We start from the raw sequence: 19,658 nt of genomic DNA, 5'->3' as shown, positions 1-19,658 counted from the left end.
GCACAGCTTAAGACTGTCCTCTTGTCCTGTCACTAGTTGTCTGGGAGAAGAGACCGACCCCCACCTGGCTACAACCTCCTTTCAGGTAGTTGTAGAGAGTGGTAAGGTCTCCCCTGAGCCTCCTGTTCTCCCAGCTCTCCCCAGCTCCCTCAGCCACTCCTCATTGGTCTTGTACTCAGACCCTTACAAGCCTCATTGCCTTTTTCTGGACCTGCTTCAGCGCCTCAATTTCCTTCCTAAATTGAGGGGCCCAGAACTGGACACAGTACTTGAGGTGTGACCTCACCAGCACTGCATATAGGGGAAGAATCACTTCCCTAGTCCTGCTGGCCACACTATTCCTGATACAGGCCAGGATGCCATTGGCCACCTTGGCCACCTGGGCACACTGCTGGCTCATGTTCAGCCTGCTGTCAATCAGTACCTTTCTGCCTGGCTGCTCTCCAGCCATTCTGTCCCCAGCCTCTAGTGCTCCATGGGGTTGTCATGGCCAAAGTGCAGGACCCAGCACTTGGTCTTGTTGAACTTAAACTGTAGATAACTAAAGCAGATGTGACCTTGTTAGTGTCCATTAGTAAGGATAACACCCAGCATTACCCCACCATGAGTGCTCCAAAGACTCACATAACTCAGAATAGTAATACTGATTGTACCCTTCACTGGATGAGCTCAGACGGCATCCTCCCTCACTCTCTCTGTCCCTGCACTCAGCATTCACTGCCTGTATGTTCTGCATGCCCCGCAGCGTGGCAGCCATGCAGCAGGCTTGAGAAGCTTAAGGGGTGTCTAAAGCCTTTTCTTTCCCAGTCTTTGCCCTTAGTAACTTTGATGATATTCATTCCAGTTCAGAGAGACTGGCTGAGCTTACAGGACCTCTGTTTTTAAAGTTAAAAGTTAGATTGGATGGAACCTCGAGCATGAAATTAGAACTGAAATTAACCTTGATGAAAATAAGGAGCCTTATGTTGTAGATGGAAAATACTGTGCAATATGCTTGACTGAGTTGATGTGCAGTACAATTGGAAATAAAGACCTTTCATTTTAATATTTCTATGTAAAATACCATATCTTGCTTTCATCTGAAACATTAAAAAACAACAACCCTCAGACCTTATTTAAAAGGAATCATTTTGCTTCTAGCACTCTAACACAGTGAGATACAGAAATGCACAGAGAGAAGACAGTGAGATAAAGATGATCCAAGAAAAAAAGGAACAAGCTGAAATGAAAAGGTATTTAACAGTCAAAGTCTGAGTGCACATTTTCTGTGTTAACTATTCTCTGTATGAAGTAAAATGTATTGAGAGTCAACATGAAAAAAAGAACAAAGTGTAAGGGTTATTTTTGCCTGTTATAATGCATAACACTTAATAATTTATGTTTTTTTCAAAAGGAAAGTCCAGGAGGAGGAGCTGCGAGAGAATCATCCATATTTTGATAAACCCCTTTTCATAGTTGGTCGTGAGCACAGATTCAGGAATTTCTGCCGAGTGGTGGTACGAGCTCGCTTTAATGCGTAAGTTCATTTCGTATCAACATTGGTTCCAACACGTTTACCTTCATATCCTCCAAAATCACGTTCTAACTTTTCTTTTACAAGAAAAACTGCATATAATGTGGTCACCAGACAAGCTGGCGGTCAGTTTTCTATGGTGTAGTCTTGCTGTTGAAAGAAAGGAAGCAAAAAAATGCTGTGTAGGGGCAGATGTGTTAGAGCAGTCTGTGGTGCTGAGATGGGACAAGACTGTGGAGAAACCACTGACATGAACTGAGAGGAAAGGCTAATGTTTCCCAGTTTTAGACCCTGGGGAATCAGCTTGCTATTTCCTTCCTATTCCTCATCATAAAGCGAGAAGTTTTTATACACCAGCAGTTAGTTACTCATAGAACAGAAAAAGGTAAAGAGAAATGAATCACACCTATGCTCACCCGAAGACTCTGCAGCCCATAATTAGGGACCCAGAATGGGATGGGGAGGTGTTCAGCTCTGGGAGATAAAAGAAGAAAAGCTGAAACCAGATGAAAATCAGGAAGACTCAGCAACTAAACTGTGTGTGTGAGCATGGCAGATAGAGATCTATGTACAAGCAGCTTGATATAAAACAATCTTACAGCTCTTCTTTTAAACCTCTGTCTGTGACTGGCATCCTAATTTTTGAGGGTTAGTGCATGTCACCTTGCAAACAGTGTAAGACTCAAGATAGCTCAAGACTATGAGCTTGGCCCTTGTAAGGACTGGTTTCAGTACCTGCTTTATCACTGATTTTCTCTGTGCCCTTCAACAAATTGGTTAGCATGGCAGGAAGGTTAGATATTCAGTTTTAACAATACCTATATTTAAGTGTTCTGCCATGTGTGTAGAGGCACGTCCACTTTTTTATACAACTGCTAACTTGATTGTGGTGCACTGGTCCATGAAGCACTGCAAATTAACACAGAAAAAAAACCACACAGTCATTCCAATCCACTTGTCAAAAACTTGTCAGTGCCTCTTACCATTGTGGAGTGCCTGATGGTAGTAGGGTATTTACATTAAAACAGTTTAAAGAAAATATTTGCAATTATAACAATAAACTGATTTTCTTAAACAGTACATTTTTTCATTTCTTTAAATCCTACCTGCTTTATTCATTGTCCTACCTAGCTTGCCAAGTAAGGTATTTTAGATATGTTTTTCAAACTGGTAAGATACATATTTTCTTCTAGTAAAAAAGGCTGAGGAATGCTACTATGTAAAATAGGGGGAAAAGACTTGACTTTAAGAATCAATAAATAATTGCTGCAGCCAGAACTTAACTCACGTCTCCTAGATATGTGTATATTACTTATAAAGTGGTTCTCACTCTTTCTGACTTCCTAATGGGTGTTTGGACATGGTAGGTGGAGCACAGCAATTACATAGGAAAATTCAGATATGGAGAATCTAAAAATATTAATCAGAAAAAGACTCAAGAAATAGTAAAAGGAATAGGTCATGTGGAAGGCTTTGTGTGTGTGTATGTTAACTGAGGATATCATAGAATCACAAAATCATAAGGAGTGGTTTAAGTTGGAAGGGGCCTTAAAGATCACCTAGTTCAACCCCCTCTGCCATGGACAGGGACAGCTTTCACTAGGACAGGTTGCTCAGAGCCCCATCCAGCCATGGTCCAAGAAGTTTTGAAATTAAAGAACTCCTGAGGGAATACCTTGGTACATAAAATTCAGTAGCAGCTTAGTGCCATCATTTCCAAGCAAATACAAAATTAAATCCTTGTTTGCAAAAGCAAGACCCAAAAAACTCGCAGTTCAAGGAATCATCAGAGGAATTACAGGTAAGCAATGAGTTAAAGTGATACCAGCTGTGTTGGTAATATGACTGAAATTGCATAGAATTAAATGAAACTTATTCAGACATTTAAAATTAAGATGAGATAAAATGGAGCCTTGATTTTGGACAGAAATTACTTTGAGGTGACAGATGCATGGTATAATTATAATGTTAACTAAAATAAAATGTAAATTACTGTATCTTTTCTTCTTTTTATAGTTCTAAAACAGATCCTGTTACTGGAGCTGTGAAAAATACCAAATACCATCAGCTTTAGTAAGCACTGTAAAAGTAACTTTGCTTGGTCACATAAGCCTGCAGCATAAGTGTGTGAGCACACACCTGCATGTATGTGTGTATATGTGCATGCACATGTATATTTTTTTTTTCCCAAAAAGTTGATTGGGGAGGAGGATGAATAGGAAGCAGATGTTTTAATCAGACTTTTCTTCTTCACTTGCATGCAACTTCTCTGGTTTTAGTACACATTTCTGAAATACTGAAATCTTTGATACTCCTCAGCTTAATTTATTTTTCATAGGAAAGCACTTAACTGTGCTGTAGGCGTGGCACAAGTACACAGCACTCTAGGCATTTCTGTAATGGAATTTCCTTATGTATTGTTCACAGTGACTTGCTGGGTTTGGTTACTTACCTGGACTGGGTCATGATCATTGTTACTATATGCTCCTGCATTTCCATGATGTTCGAATCCCCTTTTAGAAGAGTTATGCATGCTCCAACACTCCAGGTACTACCACCAAATCATTTTACAATTAACGAAGCACAATCACCTCGGTTTTCTCCACTGCCTGTTCTTAAATTATGCCTGTTTTCTGCTTTGCTTTTCAGATTGCTGAATATGTTTTTGTAATATTCATGAGCATTGAGCTTAATCTGAAGATTATGGCAGATGGCTTGTTTTTTACACCAACAGCTGTCATTAGGGACTTTGGAGGCGTTATGGACATATTTATATATCTTGTAAGTTTTTGTATTTATGGGAGGTTTTTGTAGCATTCATAATTTTGATATCTTCGGTTATATAAATGTTTAGTAGTATGAAAAAGTTTGGCTCTGCACCCTGATGCAAATATAGTAGTATAATTTGTGTTCAGACACTGCTGTTTTCATGTGCATTTCTGTCAGTTATGTGTACAAATACTTGTTTAGACATCTAAAAATACACCGATGTGATAAGCACCTGGCAATTTAGTGTAGGGTCATTGTATGGTCCCTTTTAATTGTTTATTTGGTGATATGCTTTAAGTGTCAGATCTGATTTAATTCCAAAGTAAACTCAAGATCTCTGACCTCGCTTCAGCATTCTTATGCAGGAGAATCTTTATTTTATCTGTTTCATAGATACTCATTGCTTCTACCGCTCTCCACAGTATTCTTGCCTTATAGAAGGTGTTTCAAAAGCCTTTAATATTTGATGAAGGGCACATCCTTGTTGCTGGTGTCGCTGTAGCAGAAAGCAAAACAACATCTTTCTATACCCTATACCTATCAGTAGTGGTTCTCAGGAAAAAAAATTGCTCTACTGTTTGCTTTGTACCTGAGAAATTTCGTGCATTCAAATACAGGAGAAGGGTGTCCATTTCCTCTTCACATATGACAGTAAACACCACAGAATGTCAAAACCAGTGCCCAGTATAATGCAGTATGAAATATTTTTATTTGTGGTTGGGCACTAAAACAGGCTCCTCAGGTAAGTGGTCAAAGCACAAAGCCTGAAGGAGTTCAAAAAGCAGTTGGACAATACTCTTGGGCACATGATGTGACTCTCAGGGATGGTCCTGTGCAGGGCTAAGGGCTGAACTTGATGATCCTTGTGGGTCCCTTCCAACTCAGCATATTCTGTTATTTAGTACTGAAGAAATTACTGAGAAAAATGGCTTTGATGGATTTAGATTAAATCTTTCAGAGATAAATTCACCAGGCAGATGTGCTGCATAAAATTTGTCATGATCAATTTGTATCTAAGATTCCATTGTTAGCAAATAAAAATATGCATACTTGTACAAAACTCCTACTGTAGTATGCATAATTCTTCAAATCTCTCTGAATCCCTCTGCTTGTCTGAAGGAAAATTTAGGTGGTGTAGCTTGGATATTCCAAATGTGCTTGTGGTGGTCTTAAAAGAATATGAAATATAGTTAGAAGCACTGGCAAATCATTTTGTCTTGATGGAGCAGCTGTCTTTTGTCACTGTTGTTTCAACAATTCATATTATGTTTTAAATCATATTGGTGATATCAGCTTGATCCTCCATTTTTTGTACACTTACTTCATTGTAACACTCTCGCCTCTGTCCCCCTATAATAACATTGGCTTTTAAAAAATAAGAAGTAATTAACAGACTTTAAATCAACAACCATTTGTCAGAGATTGCTGAGGCTACAAGACACGACTGTGCTGTTTAAAAATGTTTTCCAATACATAACATTTATGTGATGAGACCACGTGGTGACAAAACTATTTATGCCTGTAACAAAGTGGTAGGAAAAACTGTCGAGAAAACTGTTAACAGATTTTCCAGGTGAGGATTTCTAAGATTCAGGATAGAATCTCTGAAATGAGAAGGGGGAGAGCAATAATGCTGCCTGCTCCAAGAATATAGTTTCTGACCCTATTCTGAATCAGCCAAATTGGTTTCCTCTTTTGGAACAGTTCCATCTGCTGAAAAGTATCAAGTAGATTCTGAGTCAAAGGGGAATACAGAGACTGAAGCTGATGCCTGTTAGTTAAGACAATAAGCCAGGATACAAGAGGTCCAAGTCCATTTTCTAAATTAGGTGCTTTTCTGCCTTATTCTTTCCTTTAATTTTAAGGAAGAGAAGCAGCCATTGATCTTCTGTGCTGTGTCTATGTCAAGTAAGGCATTGTAAACCTAATCCTTCTTTGCCCTTTCCTGCCCTGTCATCTCCAGGTCAGTTTGATATTCCTGTGCTGGATGCCTCAGAATGTCCCTGCCAAATCCGGAGCTCAGCTCTTAATGGTACTCCGCTGCCTCCGACCTCTTCGAATTTTCAAACTAGTCCCTCAGATGAGAAAAGTGGTGCGAGAGCTGTTTAGTGGCTTTAAGGAAATTTTTTTGGTATGTGCCAATTATTTTTTTTCTTGTTAAAATATATGAAGGAGTAATAAGATAACATTTTGCTATAACATGTATGTTTTCTATTCTTTTCACCATTGTTGTCTGTTTACTTTTCATCGTGGCTATCACTGGAGATGACCACAGAACAGGTTAAAAATTAGGAATATAAGTAACTCATATTTATACTGAATAAAGCTGCTTTAATAATTCTTTTATAAGTTATATTAATTCAGCATACATTTCACCACAGTTACATAGGAGGACTACTGAAAAAAAAAATATTCCTTATTCACACTTCTAGTTGGGCAAGGAAGATAAGAAGTAGCATATGGCAGCTCTGCAAGAACAAAAGTAAATCTGGTTTCTGAGCTGAAGGTCTCTACCTCCAAGTTTTTTAAGAGGCAACCAGAGACAATAGAGCTGCTTATCACAGATCTGGATCTCATTGTTACGTTATTGTTATTACTATGATCATAATTATGCACTTATAGTAATAATAACAGTAATGGAGTCTGTGATTGCTTGATCAGAACCTAATCTATTGCCTTGAGACCCTATGTGATATTTGTCAGCCTAAATAACAGATATTTTATTCCTTAGCAGGATGCTGTATTAGGTCACATTGATATAAAAGGCAAAGCTACAAATTATTTGCAGGCAGTAATAGAACAAGGACAAAAAGTATAAAGCTAGTTAGTATTTCATAGATACAGTATTCTGTTAAAGATATTTACATCATAATTTACTCATGCGTATCTTTATTGTAACTATCCTGGATAAATATCTAACAATATCTTACTTGGATTAGTTAGTAAAGCCTGATTCAGAAAAACAGAAGGAGCACATATTTAAGTACTTGAAAAGTTCTCTTTAAAGTGAATGGTAATTCTTATGCATACAGAATTTAGCGAGGTGGTACACTGAATGCAAGAAAGCTTTGATCCTTATCTGCTATTTTTAGATCCTATGTTAATGATAAGACTAATACTAAGGCAGCACCTGGTTACTGCATCAGAACCTAAAGTAACGTATCTGTCATGAAAGCCATATCTCCAGGTTTATGCCACAAAACTATCCGACCTGCAGTTCCCCAAAGGAGCTGACCCCCTTTTTCAAGTCTGTAGGAGTAGAGCTTAACAAATCTAACTTCATCTTTACAGGTTTCTATACTTTTGCTGACTTTAATGCTTGTTTTTGCAAGCTTTGGAGTGCAGCTATTTGCTGGAAAACTGGCCAAATGCAATGATCCTCACATCATCTCTAGGGTAAGAACTACTTTTCTGCTTCAAAATATTGGTATGTTGTGCAATTTCTACCTGCTAGGGAAAGCAAGTGAGGAAATCAGAGCTGTCATATGAGAAATGGAGATCTTGGGCACTTTCTTGTTCATAATCAGAATGATGGAGGAAGAGGTAAAAAAGGATTCAGTGAATGAGGATAAGGATGTGTTTTGATTAAAAAAGTAAAGCAAGTCCAAATATTGAGGACTGTCTTGAAGAAAATTGTCAAATTAATGCCATTATTATCTGCAAAGGACTGGATGGCACATGGAATTAACAATGGAAAATTGCACCTCTGCATTCCTAGGTCCACAAATGAAAAACAGGTTAGACTGCTAGAGGTTCAAAGCACTGGGAACGCTATGTGGATTACATGCAGAAAGTTATCCTTGTTTCGTACTCCATTTGGGGAAATATCGTCATCACCTGAAGAGACCAATGGTCTTTAGGAAAGAGATGAAAGGCTACATAGTCTTGCAAATTGAAAAGCATTGTCAATCCTGGGAGAAAAAGAGCATTTTGAATCCTTGCTAAGATGCATTTTTCATTTGGATAAAGGTCCATGACTATTAATCACAGACCTGTAAATAACCTTTCATTTCTCTTTACATTGCTTTCCCATTGTGGCAAATGTCCTGTTTATGATGGCATGTTGGCATCTCTCAGGGCATTTGTTTAACCTCAGGCTGTGGTTTATTTCACTATAGGAAGACTGTCATGGCATCTTCAGAATAAATGTAAGTGTTTCCAAAAACCTCAATTTAAAGTTAAGACCTGGAGAGAAAAAGCCTGGATTTTGGGTGCCACGAGTCTGGTGAGTTGCTACATATTTACCTATTTTTCTTCCAAAAATGCAGCTGTTGGTGTAGAAAAATGGCTCAAATCTCATAGCATTAAACTATTGATTGAGGGGTTTTATTGTAATTTAAATGATATTAAGGGTAAAAATTCTGGCATATTTAGTAAAAAGCCATATATATGAAACTTTTCTGGACTTAACCTTAACTTCATAAACCAGAAAGGTATAAATCCCTTATAGATTTATAGATACTGTAAGGGATATCTATATCTATATCTATATCTATATCTATATCTATATCTATATCTATATCTATATATAGTATCTATATATCTATAGATATCCCTTATAGATACTAAACCTATATAGGAATTAGATTTGATTTGGTTATTATTACAGTGGGAGTTATTTTCTCAAAGAATTATCACTTAATTGTTCTTTAGTACTATTATAGAGACATCGTGAGAGCCATACAGCAACACAGAACCTAAGAATATATACAAAAAGATGGAAGAAAAAGAAATGTAAATCAACTTTCCTACAGCTACCCATAAAAACAAATGAGCAAGTCATGTCTAAAACCAGACTTTCTCTTCTATGGCCATCAACCATGCCAGCTAGCAGCTTCTTTTTTTTTCCAATGTAGGGAGTCCTTGTGGTCTATCTATTGCAGAAATGCAGTAAAAATTATTTAAAAGCTAACATATCTTTTTAATTAGTATTCTAATAAAGTCCATTTAATATTTCTCAACACCTGAACAGGCAAAACTCCCTCTTTTTAATTTTTTGTATTTTTCACTTGGTTGGCATTTTGCAGAATCATCTTAACAGCCACAATTATTTTAATTGGCCATGTGTGTGCATAAAGAATATACCAGCAGTGGTGGTTTCAGATCCATCCTATACTAATGAAATAATATGCTGTGATTTGAACAGTCAGTGAAATTCTGACATCTGCAGATGTCTTTGTTTCTGTATGCTTCAGACAAATTCTTCCCCAAGTAAGCAAATTCAATCCTGTTCAGCTTGATCCAGAAATAAGCAAAAGCTGCCTTAATCAGCATAATTGTAAACTTTGGGGAATATTGCAGAAAAATGTTTTACTGCAAGGACGTTTATATCACCTGTTGGCTGTGTCATGCCAGATTTTCAAGAGCCAGATGTCAGTATAAGGACTGCATTAAAATGAAATATCTGCATCTGAGAGCTCTATTTTCACTGACTGATTGGATTTAAGAGGCACCAAACACGTAATAACTCTTCTGGAATACAACTATTTAGCTTATAGACTGTTGAAAAGTCATTGTGCTCTTTGGATTGTCTGTTTTGGATTGTAGAGACAGAACACCATGCTAACCTAGCCCAAGGAGGGTACTTTTAATGTTCAATTGCAAACAATCTTTTGAATGTCAACTGATAAAAAAGATTAGAGCGTATGGTATAGGTAAGCCAAGAAGATATGATGTCATTGCACTAAGTTTTGCTTTAGAGTGACAGTTCCTGATGATAATGTAACAGGGAACTACGTTTTCTAAATAATCTTGCTGACTTTGGAGTCCAGATTTTCTATGTGTGTTAGAGAATGATCTCCTACAGGTAAATTTATTTTAGAATCCGGCCAATGCCATCAGATCTATTTTTTCATGAATGCTGTATTTTTCTAATTTCAATGGCAAAACCACTAAAATGCAGCAACATACTGTCATAGAATGGTTTGGGTTGGAAGGAACCTTAAAGATCCTCTAGTTCCAACGCCCTTGCCATGGACAGGAACACCTTTCACTACACCAGGTTGCTTAAAGCCTCATTCAACCTGAACCTTGAACATATTTTAAGCTTTATTACTGTGAATCAGATTCTGAATAAGAAAATAAGCCATACATAGGGATCTAAAATATTATGCTTTAAATATTTTTTGCTGTTGCTACTGTTTTCTTATTCTTGATACAGAACTTTGATGTGTTCCAGAAGCTTTCACACTAGCTTTGCAGGGTATTTAAATGTTAGGCTATCAAGAATCAAGGTATCAAATAGAACAACTTTATTGCTGAAGTTACACCTATTTGTGTACTGCATTTCAGGGCAAATCCTCGGAATTTTAATTTTGACAATGTGGGCAATGCAATGCTGGCACTATTCGAAGTTCTTTCATTAAAAGGTTGGGTGGAAGTCAGAGATGTTATTATTCATCGAGTTGGGCCGGTAAGGAAACACATCAAAGCCTTTGAATTCTACAACACCTACCTTTGATTTGTCTTAACTATAAATCTTACTTTTGTCTATTCAGATCCATGGAATCTACATTCACGTTTTTGTATTTCTTGGCTGCATGATTGGACTGACCCTTTTTGTTGGAGTTGTCATCGCTAATTTTAATGAAAACAAGGTACTGAATGAGGTGGCTTATTCTGAGTGAGACATTTTATTCAGTAGAACTGACTGTAAGAAACGTGAAACTGATACTACACTGTCTGCATTACCTGGTAAGGCTGCCTTGAAGACTGGCTTACTGATCTTGCATTCCGCAACACTGCAAGTCTTCAGATCCGTCTGATCCATGCTTGCTACAGAACTGAAACCTGTGATGATAGCAACCCATCACATACTCTGTCAAAGCTGTCTGAGTTTATTTATATTGCAGCCATGCTGCTAGATGGAGACTGAACCTAAAGCACAATGTATTTACAGATGCTGCTGGTTTAGTTTGATGTAGGCATACATGCCGTGGCAGATAAAAAGATGCGTTATACTTGTATGTGTTGCAGCTAAGAGGTCTCATTAGAGCCCTCTCATTGCAGTATTTCATATCCAGAGTAAAGCTGTGTGACTTTTTCCTGGCAAACAGCAGAGTACATTGTAAAAATAATTGTCCATCACTTAAACAAAAAGGTAGTTAGTTTTCTAGAGAAGTTCACATGGGCTTTTTGGATTACCCTGAGAAATAGAAAAACTTGTCCCCAGGGGAATTGTTGCAGAGCAGCTTATGTCTACACTTGTTAAAGATAGAATACTCTGGATAGATTTGCTGCATACACACTGCCCAACGCTTAATCTGAGGGGATTTTCTGAGCCTCTTATGGTGCCCCTGAGGCATCGGGACATAATTATTAATTTTTTTCATCTTTTGGTTCAAAGTGACAGAAATAATGAGATATGATATTTTTATCACTCATGGCACTGGAGAGAAAGGATTATTGCAGACTCTGGGGTGTGGAGATGTGCAACAACCCAGTGTGCTAATGCTGGAGACTGGTTGCTGGCTATGACCCTAATCCAAACTCTGTAGCAAACGCAACTGTGGAGTTTGTCCTTCAGGAAGACCCTTTGACTCCTTCTAGAAGGGAGCTGAGCAGCACACTACTGTGCATGTAGCATGGGCAAGCAAGGCATCATGCAATTGAGTCAAACACTTTGTGAGCCAAATAAATGGCCTAAAACCTCTGCTATTCTGAAGGTATTTTTATATTTGCATAGCTCCAGTGTAATTTTGGTGAGATAAAGTGTGGTCATTCCTGTTAAAATGTATCTGTTCTAGAGAACAAGGAGCAATGTGTTATTCATTTATTTTCTTATTCACTAAATTTTGACAGAGAATTCCATTGGATTTTTATAGATGCTTCTGCCTCTTCTTGTTCAGCTGTGCAATATTACTTTTCCTTCAAATGTGTCAATACTCAAGTATTAGCTACCACTTTGTGATAAAGTCCAAATGCAAACACAGCTCCTCCAGCAGTAGTCCTACTCGCAGGGCTCTGCTCTGTGGTCCCCTTATAATGATCCCACTTGTGGAACTGCAGTCTCTGAGCGGCAAAGCAACGTGGCACCATTATTTCTAGATTTTAGAGGAGTCCACTCTTTTTTGCCACCTTTTATCTTGTTTGCAGTGAAGGCTCTCCAAGAATATAAACCAGACATGCTCATTGGGGTTAATGAGTTCCTTTTAATTTAAGCATTTCTAAATGGTACGATTTGGCCCTGACACAAGTAGCCAGCATCCTTACATCTATCACTTTTTCTGGATTGTGTTGGAAGGCACCTCTTCCCAGGGTGCTGTCTGGGGACACAGTTCCATAAAGAGATTATGTCCACTAAGAGGGAGGAATCCTGACCTTATCAGTTGCACAGCCAGCCTCAGTTCAAGCATCTAAACAAGCCAATTCCCAGGTGAGCCCCAAAGATCACCCCAGCCCTCACCCAGCTCAGTGCAGCTCCTTTCTAACGGGGAGAGCAGCCTTTTGACACTTACCTTGAAAAGGTCTCCCTTGTTTTTGTAACTCTAGAATCCTTCCATGAGATTTTACAGTTCTCTGAAGTTACAAGGAACTCACTTTGCTTTGAAGGTCATTTTAGATAACATTGAATTCCGTTTGGAGTCTGCTTTTTCTTCCTATGTTATGAGAACATTTACACACATACCAGCTACCACCACCCCACCCTAAGGGTGTGTCTCCACCTCTCTTTGTGCTTCCTCCATGGAGAGCTCTTGTAGATTCATAGCATACTATTATTTTATTTCAATTACACCCCAAGCAGAAGAGCTGTGGAGAGCAGCAGTGGTCTCCTGGAGGGCTTGTTCCCTGAGAAACTGTAGAGACACTGACAAGCCACAGGATTTTCTGCTGCAAAGTCCAGACAAAATCGACCAGTCTTTAAAATAGTGCTTCCTGGCAAATGATGTTCAGTCAAACAGAAGACATCCTGCAGTGTTTCATTGCCCACACTGGGCTGCTGCTACAAAGAACAACTGTGCCTGCTGAGTTGAGTTCCGGAAACACACAGCTAATGCATCCAGAAATCCTCTTGAGTAACAGCTGATACTTCAGACTCCTTTACCCAAACAGTGTGTTATTTAAGGAAAGTTGCATATGTAACTTTATTTCAGGCACCAAAGAGAATGTTGTTTTCATGTTACAGTGTTGAATGTTCTAGCTGTTAAATGACAAAAGCTTTATACGCTTCTCTTTGTTTATTAAGGGGACAGCTTTACTGACTGTAGATCAGAGACGATGGGAAGATCTGAAAAGCAGACTGAAGATAGCACAACCTCTTCATCTCCCACCTCGTCCGGGTATCAAAGATATTTTGATTTTATACATGTTAAGCCCTAGTGTTCGTAATTCCCCAGGAATCTGCAATTCAAATTAAAACTGCAATCGTGAGGCCACTAGGAGGTTGTGCATAAGTTAATGTTGAAACAGGCTCCAACTACAGATCTCTCCATAAGGCTATTAAAATCAACCCAAAAAAGGTTCTACTTCGATGGCTTTAGGATAAGCCTTAATGATAAAATGAATTTCTAAATGAAAAATGTTTGCAGTTGGCTGTAGTGATATGAATGGAATGTATTAACCTGACAGCAGTTGAACGATGCACTTACACTAAAACTACCAAAACCTTCATGCAACACTGGTGTTCAGTATTTGAAATTAGATGTTCAGAAGCCCTATTTGATATGGAAAATTGTAGCAGAAAATTAGAAATATATTTTGATGTTCAGAAGTAAGGGGAAAATGCCATTGTGGTTTTTAACTCTCCTCCTCGAACTCTTTTTTTTTTTTTTCAGATAATGATGGTTTTAGAGCTAAGATGTATGACATAACTCAGCATCCATTCTTTAAGAGAACTATTGCTGTACTTGTTCTGGCGCAGTCTGTGTTGTTATCAGTTAAGGTAATTGTGATTTTTTTAAGTGTTTCTTTATAGTAGTACAGCATGTGTTGCACATTTCCTAACACGACTTAACCATCAACTGAGCCATTACTGTGATGAATGTAAGGAAATATGATTTCTAGATACAACAATCTCAATTGGGGCAGATCACTGTAGATTAATTGTAACTTTTAGAGCTGAGTCAATTTGTGCCTTTTTGTGGTCCAATCCACTATTTTTAACTTCTATAAATCTACAAGAGAAGAGTATACCAAGATACCGTTCCTGTCTGAGCATATTTTAAAGTGAAATCTATTCACTAACAAAACCTTCAAGAAAAGTTAAGGCAATGAAGAGGCATTTATTCTGTTGAACAGCTACTCTTCTATGAATGGATTTTGTTTGTATTTCAGTGGGATGCTGCAGATCCAGTGACTGTACCTTTAGCAACAATGTCCGTTGTTTTCACCTTCATTTTTGTCCTCGAGGTAAAGTAATATATTTTGAGACTTCTTGAGATTAAGCCTCATATGTACATATTTCATTTTGTCTTTAGGAAATCTGTCTCATTCTTCACTATGGTATTTACTTCTGAACATGTACATTCAGAGTTCTCCATGTCACTTGTCTTTAAACATGTATTATAAGAAGAAACTTTTAATGTTTCATAGTCATACTTCTCTACAACCTTGAGCTTTGTGTCCTTTTATATGTATTCAAGTCTGAGCCTTTAAAAGTGTATTTTGGTGAACCCAGTGAACTCTTTTCTTGCAGAACATCTCAGATTAAATTCTCTCTGTATAACACAGAGTCTGTGTTGTCTCATGGAAGTTTTGCTTGTTTTGGTTCTATTTTGCCCGGTGCATTAATCCCCACTATTCTGTATCTGTGACATCATCAAACCTCTTAGTTTTGTTTTGGTTTGGTTTAAGTATCATACTTCATTTTAATACTTTAATAAGCTATGTCCATATTGTCTGTCTTTTGGGGCACAGATCTGGCTCCTGTGTGGTAGCAGTTCTCTTTCTATGAGAATATTGTTATTACAAACAACTGTGCAAGGTGTCTTTAGCCTATTTGCATAAGATTGGAATCTAATGATTTAGCCACATTTTGAAATGCATATGTTTTTTAATGTGTAAGGATATCCGTAGTGTAACAAAGCACACATTTATGATGTTAAAGAAGATGTTTCCTCTGTGGTTAGGTTAGTACACAATTCTTTATAAGTTTGTGGTTGACTACTTTTCTTGTCAGTCCATTCTACACAGCTGATACTGACCACTATCAGAAACAGGATAGTAGACCATGTTTCCCACTGCTCTAATCCAATATGACAGTTCCTATGTTCCACTGATAGGTTTTGCCAGCAGTGATGAATAAACAATGAAGTGAGTAGCTTGTATACACTAGCTGTAGCTAGAGTATGGCCACGTTGTTGATTTTTTTTTCCCTACCCAGGAGAGATCAGTATCTCTAGGGAGACTGAGCAACACAGAAAAGTTTTGTGTCATATGCAGGCAGGTTTTAATTTACCTAGTAACTGTGTCTTTGGAATTACTTTTTTCTTTTATACTGTCAGGGGAAACAAACACACTTGTAGAATTTCAAAGGAACTTTGTCAGAGCCAAAAAAGAGCCTGTTGGTTGTCTCAACAGGCAAGCTATCACACTGTGAGTGCACACCATTTATGGAGACAAAGCAGCTTCCTGCCCAGGATCTTCCCTAAGGCATCATTGTCTTGTTACAGAATCTGCTTTGTACATGGTCTGCTACCACTAGCAGGCATGATCCATGAGGAAGCTTTCTGCATAGCTAACAGCCCTATGTCTAATCTAACGACTCCTGATTCAATCTTAAACCTCTACTGCTCACATCAATATATGTGGTATAGAAGAACAGGAAGAATTTGAAGATCTCTCTTTTGTTACCACACTGATGATGACAGAATAAAGAGAGATGTGGGGGTTTTTATTTGCATGGTGTGGTATTCAGTTCAAGACTGTAGGTACCTGAGTTTAGGTGCTTAAATTCCATATTCGAGGTAGGTGTTTAAGCTGTAACTGTGATCAAGGAAGATGAAGGGTGAGATTCAGTTACCTCCACTAGCCACTGCAGAAAGGTAGGGATGTTTACAGGTCTTCTGTCATCCCTTCCAGCCCCATGCATCTATCTCCAGTTCTCTAGGGCACCTCAGCTAACTGGGTAGAAGGAGGCAAGATATTTTCAGATACCTCAAATCACAATTAGAAATTCAGAGACCATATTGTTCATTCTGTAGTCAGGCTTCATAAAACATTATAAGGCAAAAAACTACCTGGAAAATCAGCCTTTTACCTCAACATTATATATGGTTTAGGTTTCCAAAATATTAAATGGCAGGGTTGCAAGGTGGAATAGAAAAAATAATGTAATGAATGCCTGACATTTATGGTCTTTATTTAGTAGCTCTTAACTTGAATTGTGTATGAGAAGCTCTCTGGTGTTCCCTCTACATACATCACCTTACATCAGTATCTGGTTTATTTGGTTAGTCCACATAGGAACATTTAACTTTTTAATTTAATTTTTTTAATTTCTTTTATCCTTAGGTCACGATGAAGATTATTGCAATGTCACCTTCTGGCTTCTGGCAAAGCAGAAGAAATCGGTATGATCTCTTGGTGACATCTCTTGGAGTTATATGGGTGATACTTCACTTTGCCTTACTGGTAAGATTTACAGAATGAAATTGCAGTGATTAAAGTGATTTCATCTGTTAAGCACCAGCAGTAGGATTGCTGCTATACATTGAGATAAACCCTCAGGAGTTTAATAAGGCTGAAATACGGCTGAAGAACATTAAGCTTGATACTAAGAAGGAATCACTGTCATGGACAACTGATATGAGTTAAGAGTCTGTAAATGTGGTAGAAAACACATTCTTTAGGAGTAATGTGACTGAGAAAAGGAAGGAGACTGAAGAGACTGAGAGCTCTTGCCAACAACAGTCTCATGAGCAAAGAAGGAAGAAAGAGGCAATGCACAGAATGCAAATGGGAGCAAAGGACTGGAAGAAAGCATTGGTTCAAAATTGCTGAACAATATAGACTGTCCCAAACCCACCAGCGATTCTGTACCACTGGTTTTGGTTAAGGGGGGATGATTAATCCAAGAAGACATGGAGGAGAGGGAAGGAAATCAGCTCTCCCTCCATCCCACACCAGTTTTTTAAATTTAAATACACTTCTGGTTCTTTTATTTACAAGGGAAGGAGAAGGGATGGTTGATACTTGTCATCGATCACAAGTTGTCAAAGTCACAACCCTGTAATGGCTGTGGGATTCTCTCTTGTCTGCCCCAAGCTCTGTTTGAAAGAAAACCTGTCTTCTGTGACTAGACATTTTGCCCTGACATTCACAGTTTGCCCCCTGCTGCTAAGTAGCTTGGAAGGCCTGAGGAGTTTCTGTAATCCGGTGGCTGCCTAGACAAGTAGACTGGGCCTGATGGACATAATTAATAGAGGGTTGAAGGTTTTTTGGTTTGATGTGTGGAGAGGCTGGGTTTGGGTTTTTTGATATTGTTGCTACTAGTTTATGATTTCTCTTATTTTATGTGGGGATTGCCCTATATTATTAAAAGATCAATTGTCATATCTTTCCAAGAAATCCTTGGGGCACAATGTATTAAGTCTTCTGTGTTTGTGTTCCAGAATGCGTACACATACATGATGGGGGCATGTGTAATTGTCTTCAGGTTTTTCTCAATTTGTGGAAAGCACGTAAGTATTAATTAGGAACTACAGCTATTGAAGTGCTCAGGTATAGGTTAAAGGACTAGATGCTATGCATCTCTAAAGCAAAATCTTTAGGGCTCCATTTTGTAGGCAAAGAAAAAAAAAAGGAGACTTCAAGCAGCAGTCTCCAACTTTACATACTGTCTTTAAAATGTCAGGATTTTAGGTATATTGTATAATAGTGCTCTATTATGCTTACTGGAAAAGTTGCATTTTTTTCAAAAAACAAAGTGCCACTGCAATACCACAGTTTTAAAAATGCTTTCTGCAATTCTGAACATACACTGCGCTACTTTCAGCCCTTGCCATTTCAGTGCAGTGTGATGTGCATGCTATTTGTTTAATTTTGCTGCAAGACTACAGTAGTAGTGGTTGATGCATTCATCTTATTATGATAGTGCTCTTTTACAGAAATTTCTTCCTCCAGAGTGCAAGTCTGTGTCTTTTGTCTCTACAGTGTATGTCTTATCATGGTAAAGGACTTACATTCAATTTTAAAACAATATTGGGCCAAGATGTTCTTCTGGAAACACTTGCATGGTTATAAAGCAAGTCACTTCTCAAGTTTACATTTCTTTTGTGTTTGGATTTTCTCTGGTGTAATTGAGAGTAGACAGGCAGAATAAGCATAGGCAGAGAACAAACACATTTATTTAACAAGCGGTGACACTGCATTCTCTTGCTGTGGAACTTCTTACACTATCCAAATATCTTCTATGAAGTCTGACATATTAAAGTAAATGTGATTAAAAGACTGCTGTACTAGGTTGCTGGGGTTAAGAACAGTAAGTCAAAGGATTTGTTCAGTAGAGGAAAAAAGTTTTCTTTCAATCAAACTACACGGAGCCTGAAGAGCTTTTGGAAGTCAAATGAAAAATCCTTGCTTCTCCTATGCATCCAGACCAAGTGATTGCCTTCAAATGTTTCAGATTGATTCTAAAGTTTTTTTCAAGGTTTTAACCTAGTCATTTGTGCTTTCATGTTAGAAGCTGTATGAGTTTCACTAATTTACCTGTTCTGTTGCAATGTGATGACTAAAGGTCAGCATGAATTTGGTTTGATTATAAAGAAAACTGACTCCCTCAGTCCCATTAAAGGGAATTTTCCATCACATTCAAAGCAGTTAATGGTGTCGGGACAATCTAGGGCAATAACTAGGGCAATCAACAGTAAAATGTACAATATACATGCATGAGAAAGTAATAGCTATAATCTAGGCCTAAGGCCTATGTAATTTCCAAAATTATGTTCTCATCCTAAACTCTATGGCCATCTTTGCAGAATCATAGACTCACAGAATGGTTTGGGTTGGAAGGGACCTTAAATATCAGCTAGTTCCAAGCCCCCTGCCACAGGCAGGGACACCTTCCACTAGACCAGATTACTCAAAACCCCATCCAACCTGGCCTTGAACACTTCCAGGGATGGGGCATCCACAAATTTTTAGGGCAGCTTGTTCCAGGGCCTCACCACTCTCACAGTAAATATTTTTTTCCTAACATCTAATCTAAACCTTCCCTCTTTCAGTTTAAAGCCATTTGCCTTTGTCCTGTCTCTACATGCCCTTGCAAAAAGTCCCTCTCCAGCTCTATTGTTGGCCTCCTTTAGGTACTGAAAGGATACTAGAAAGTCTCCCTGGTCTTTCACAAACTTGCATGAGAAATTTATAGTTTAATTAAGCTGCACCTATCTTAAGGAAATCCCCTTCTCTATACATCAACCCATTCCTTTAAGTAGGCTGC

The 19,658-nt window shown here is 38.2% G+C and overlaps 1 protein-coding gene across 1 annotated transcript in view; it reads left to right on the top strand.

Moving 5' to 3' along the window:
• NALCN (sodium leak channel, non-selective) overlaps window positions 1–19,658 on the top strand; it is a 212,706-nt gene that overhangs the window by 181,251 nt on the left and 11,797 nt on the right. Inside the window, exons 20-34 of the mRNA XM_029960959.1 lie at window positions 1,141–1,232; window positions 1,394–1,516; window positions 3,530–3,586; window positions 3,941–4,061; window positions 4,163–4,294; window positions 6,246–6,413; window positions 7,574–7,678; window positions 8,401–8,507; window positions 10,574–10,694; window positions 10,780–10,878; window positions 13,467–13,560; window positions 14,056–14,162; window positions 14,555–14,629; window positions 16,733–16,852; window positions 17,833–17,901. Coding sequence (XP_029816819.1) covers window positions 1,141–1,232; window positions 1,394–1,516; window positions 3,530–3,586; window positions 3,941–4,061; window positions 4,163–4,294; window positions 6,246–6,413; window positions 7,574–7,678; window positions 8,401–8,507; window positions 10,574–10,694; window positions 10,780–10,878; window positions 13,467–13,560; window positions 14,056–14,162; window positions 14,555–14,629; window positions 16,733–16,852; window positions 17,833–17,901 — 1,590 coding nt within the window. The remainder of the gene's footprint in view (window positions 1–1,140; window positions 1,233–1,393; window positions 1,517–3,529; window positions 3,587–3,940; window positions 4,062–4,162; window positions 4,295–6,245; window positions 6,414–7,573; window positions 7,679–8,400; window positions 8,508–10,573; window positions 10,695–10,779; window positions 10,879–13,466; window positions 13,561–14,055; window positions 14,163–14,554; window positions 14,630–16,732; window positions 16,853–17,832; window positions 17,902–19,658) is intronic.

Source organism: Manacus vitellinus, unplaced genomic scaffold (genome assembly GCF_001715985.3).
Source record: "Manacus vitellinus isolate BGI_N305 unplaced genomic scaffold, ASM171598v3 scaffold_2_pilon, whole genome shotgun sequence".
NCBI classification, from domain to species: Eukaryota; Metazoa; Chordata; class Aves; order Passeriformes; family Pipridae; genus Manacus; species Manacus vitellinus.
Note: the sequence above shows the minus strand (reverse complement) of the source record. Positions and strands in the feature narration are given on the sequence as shown.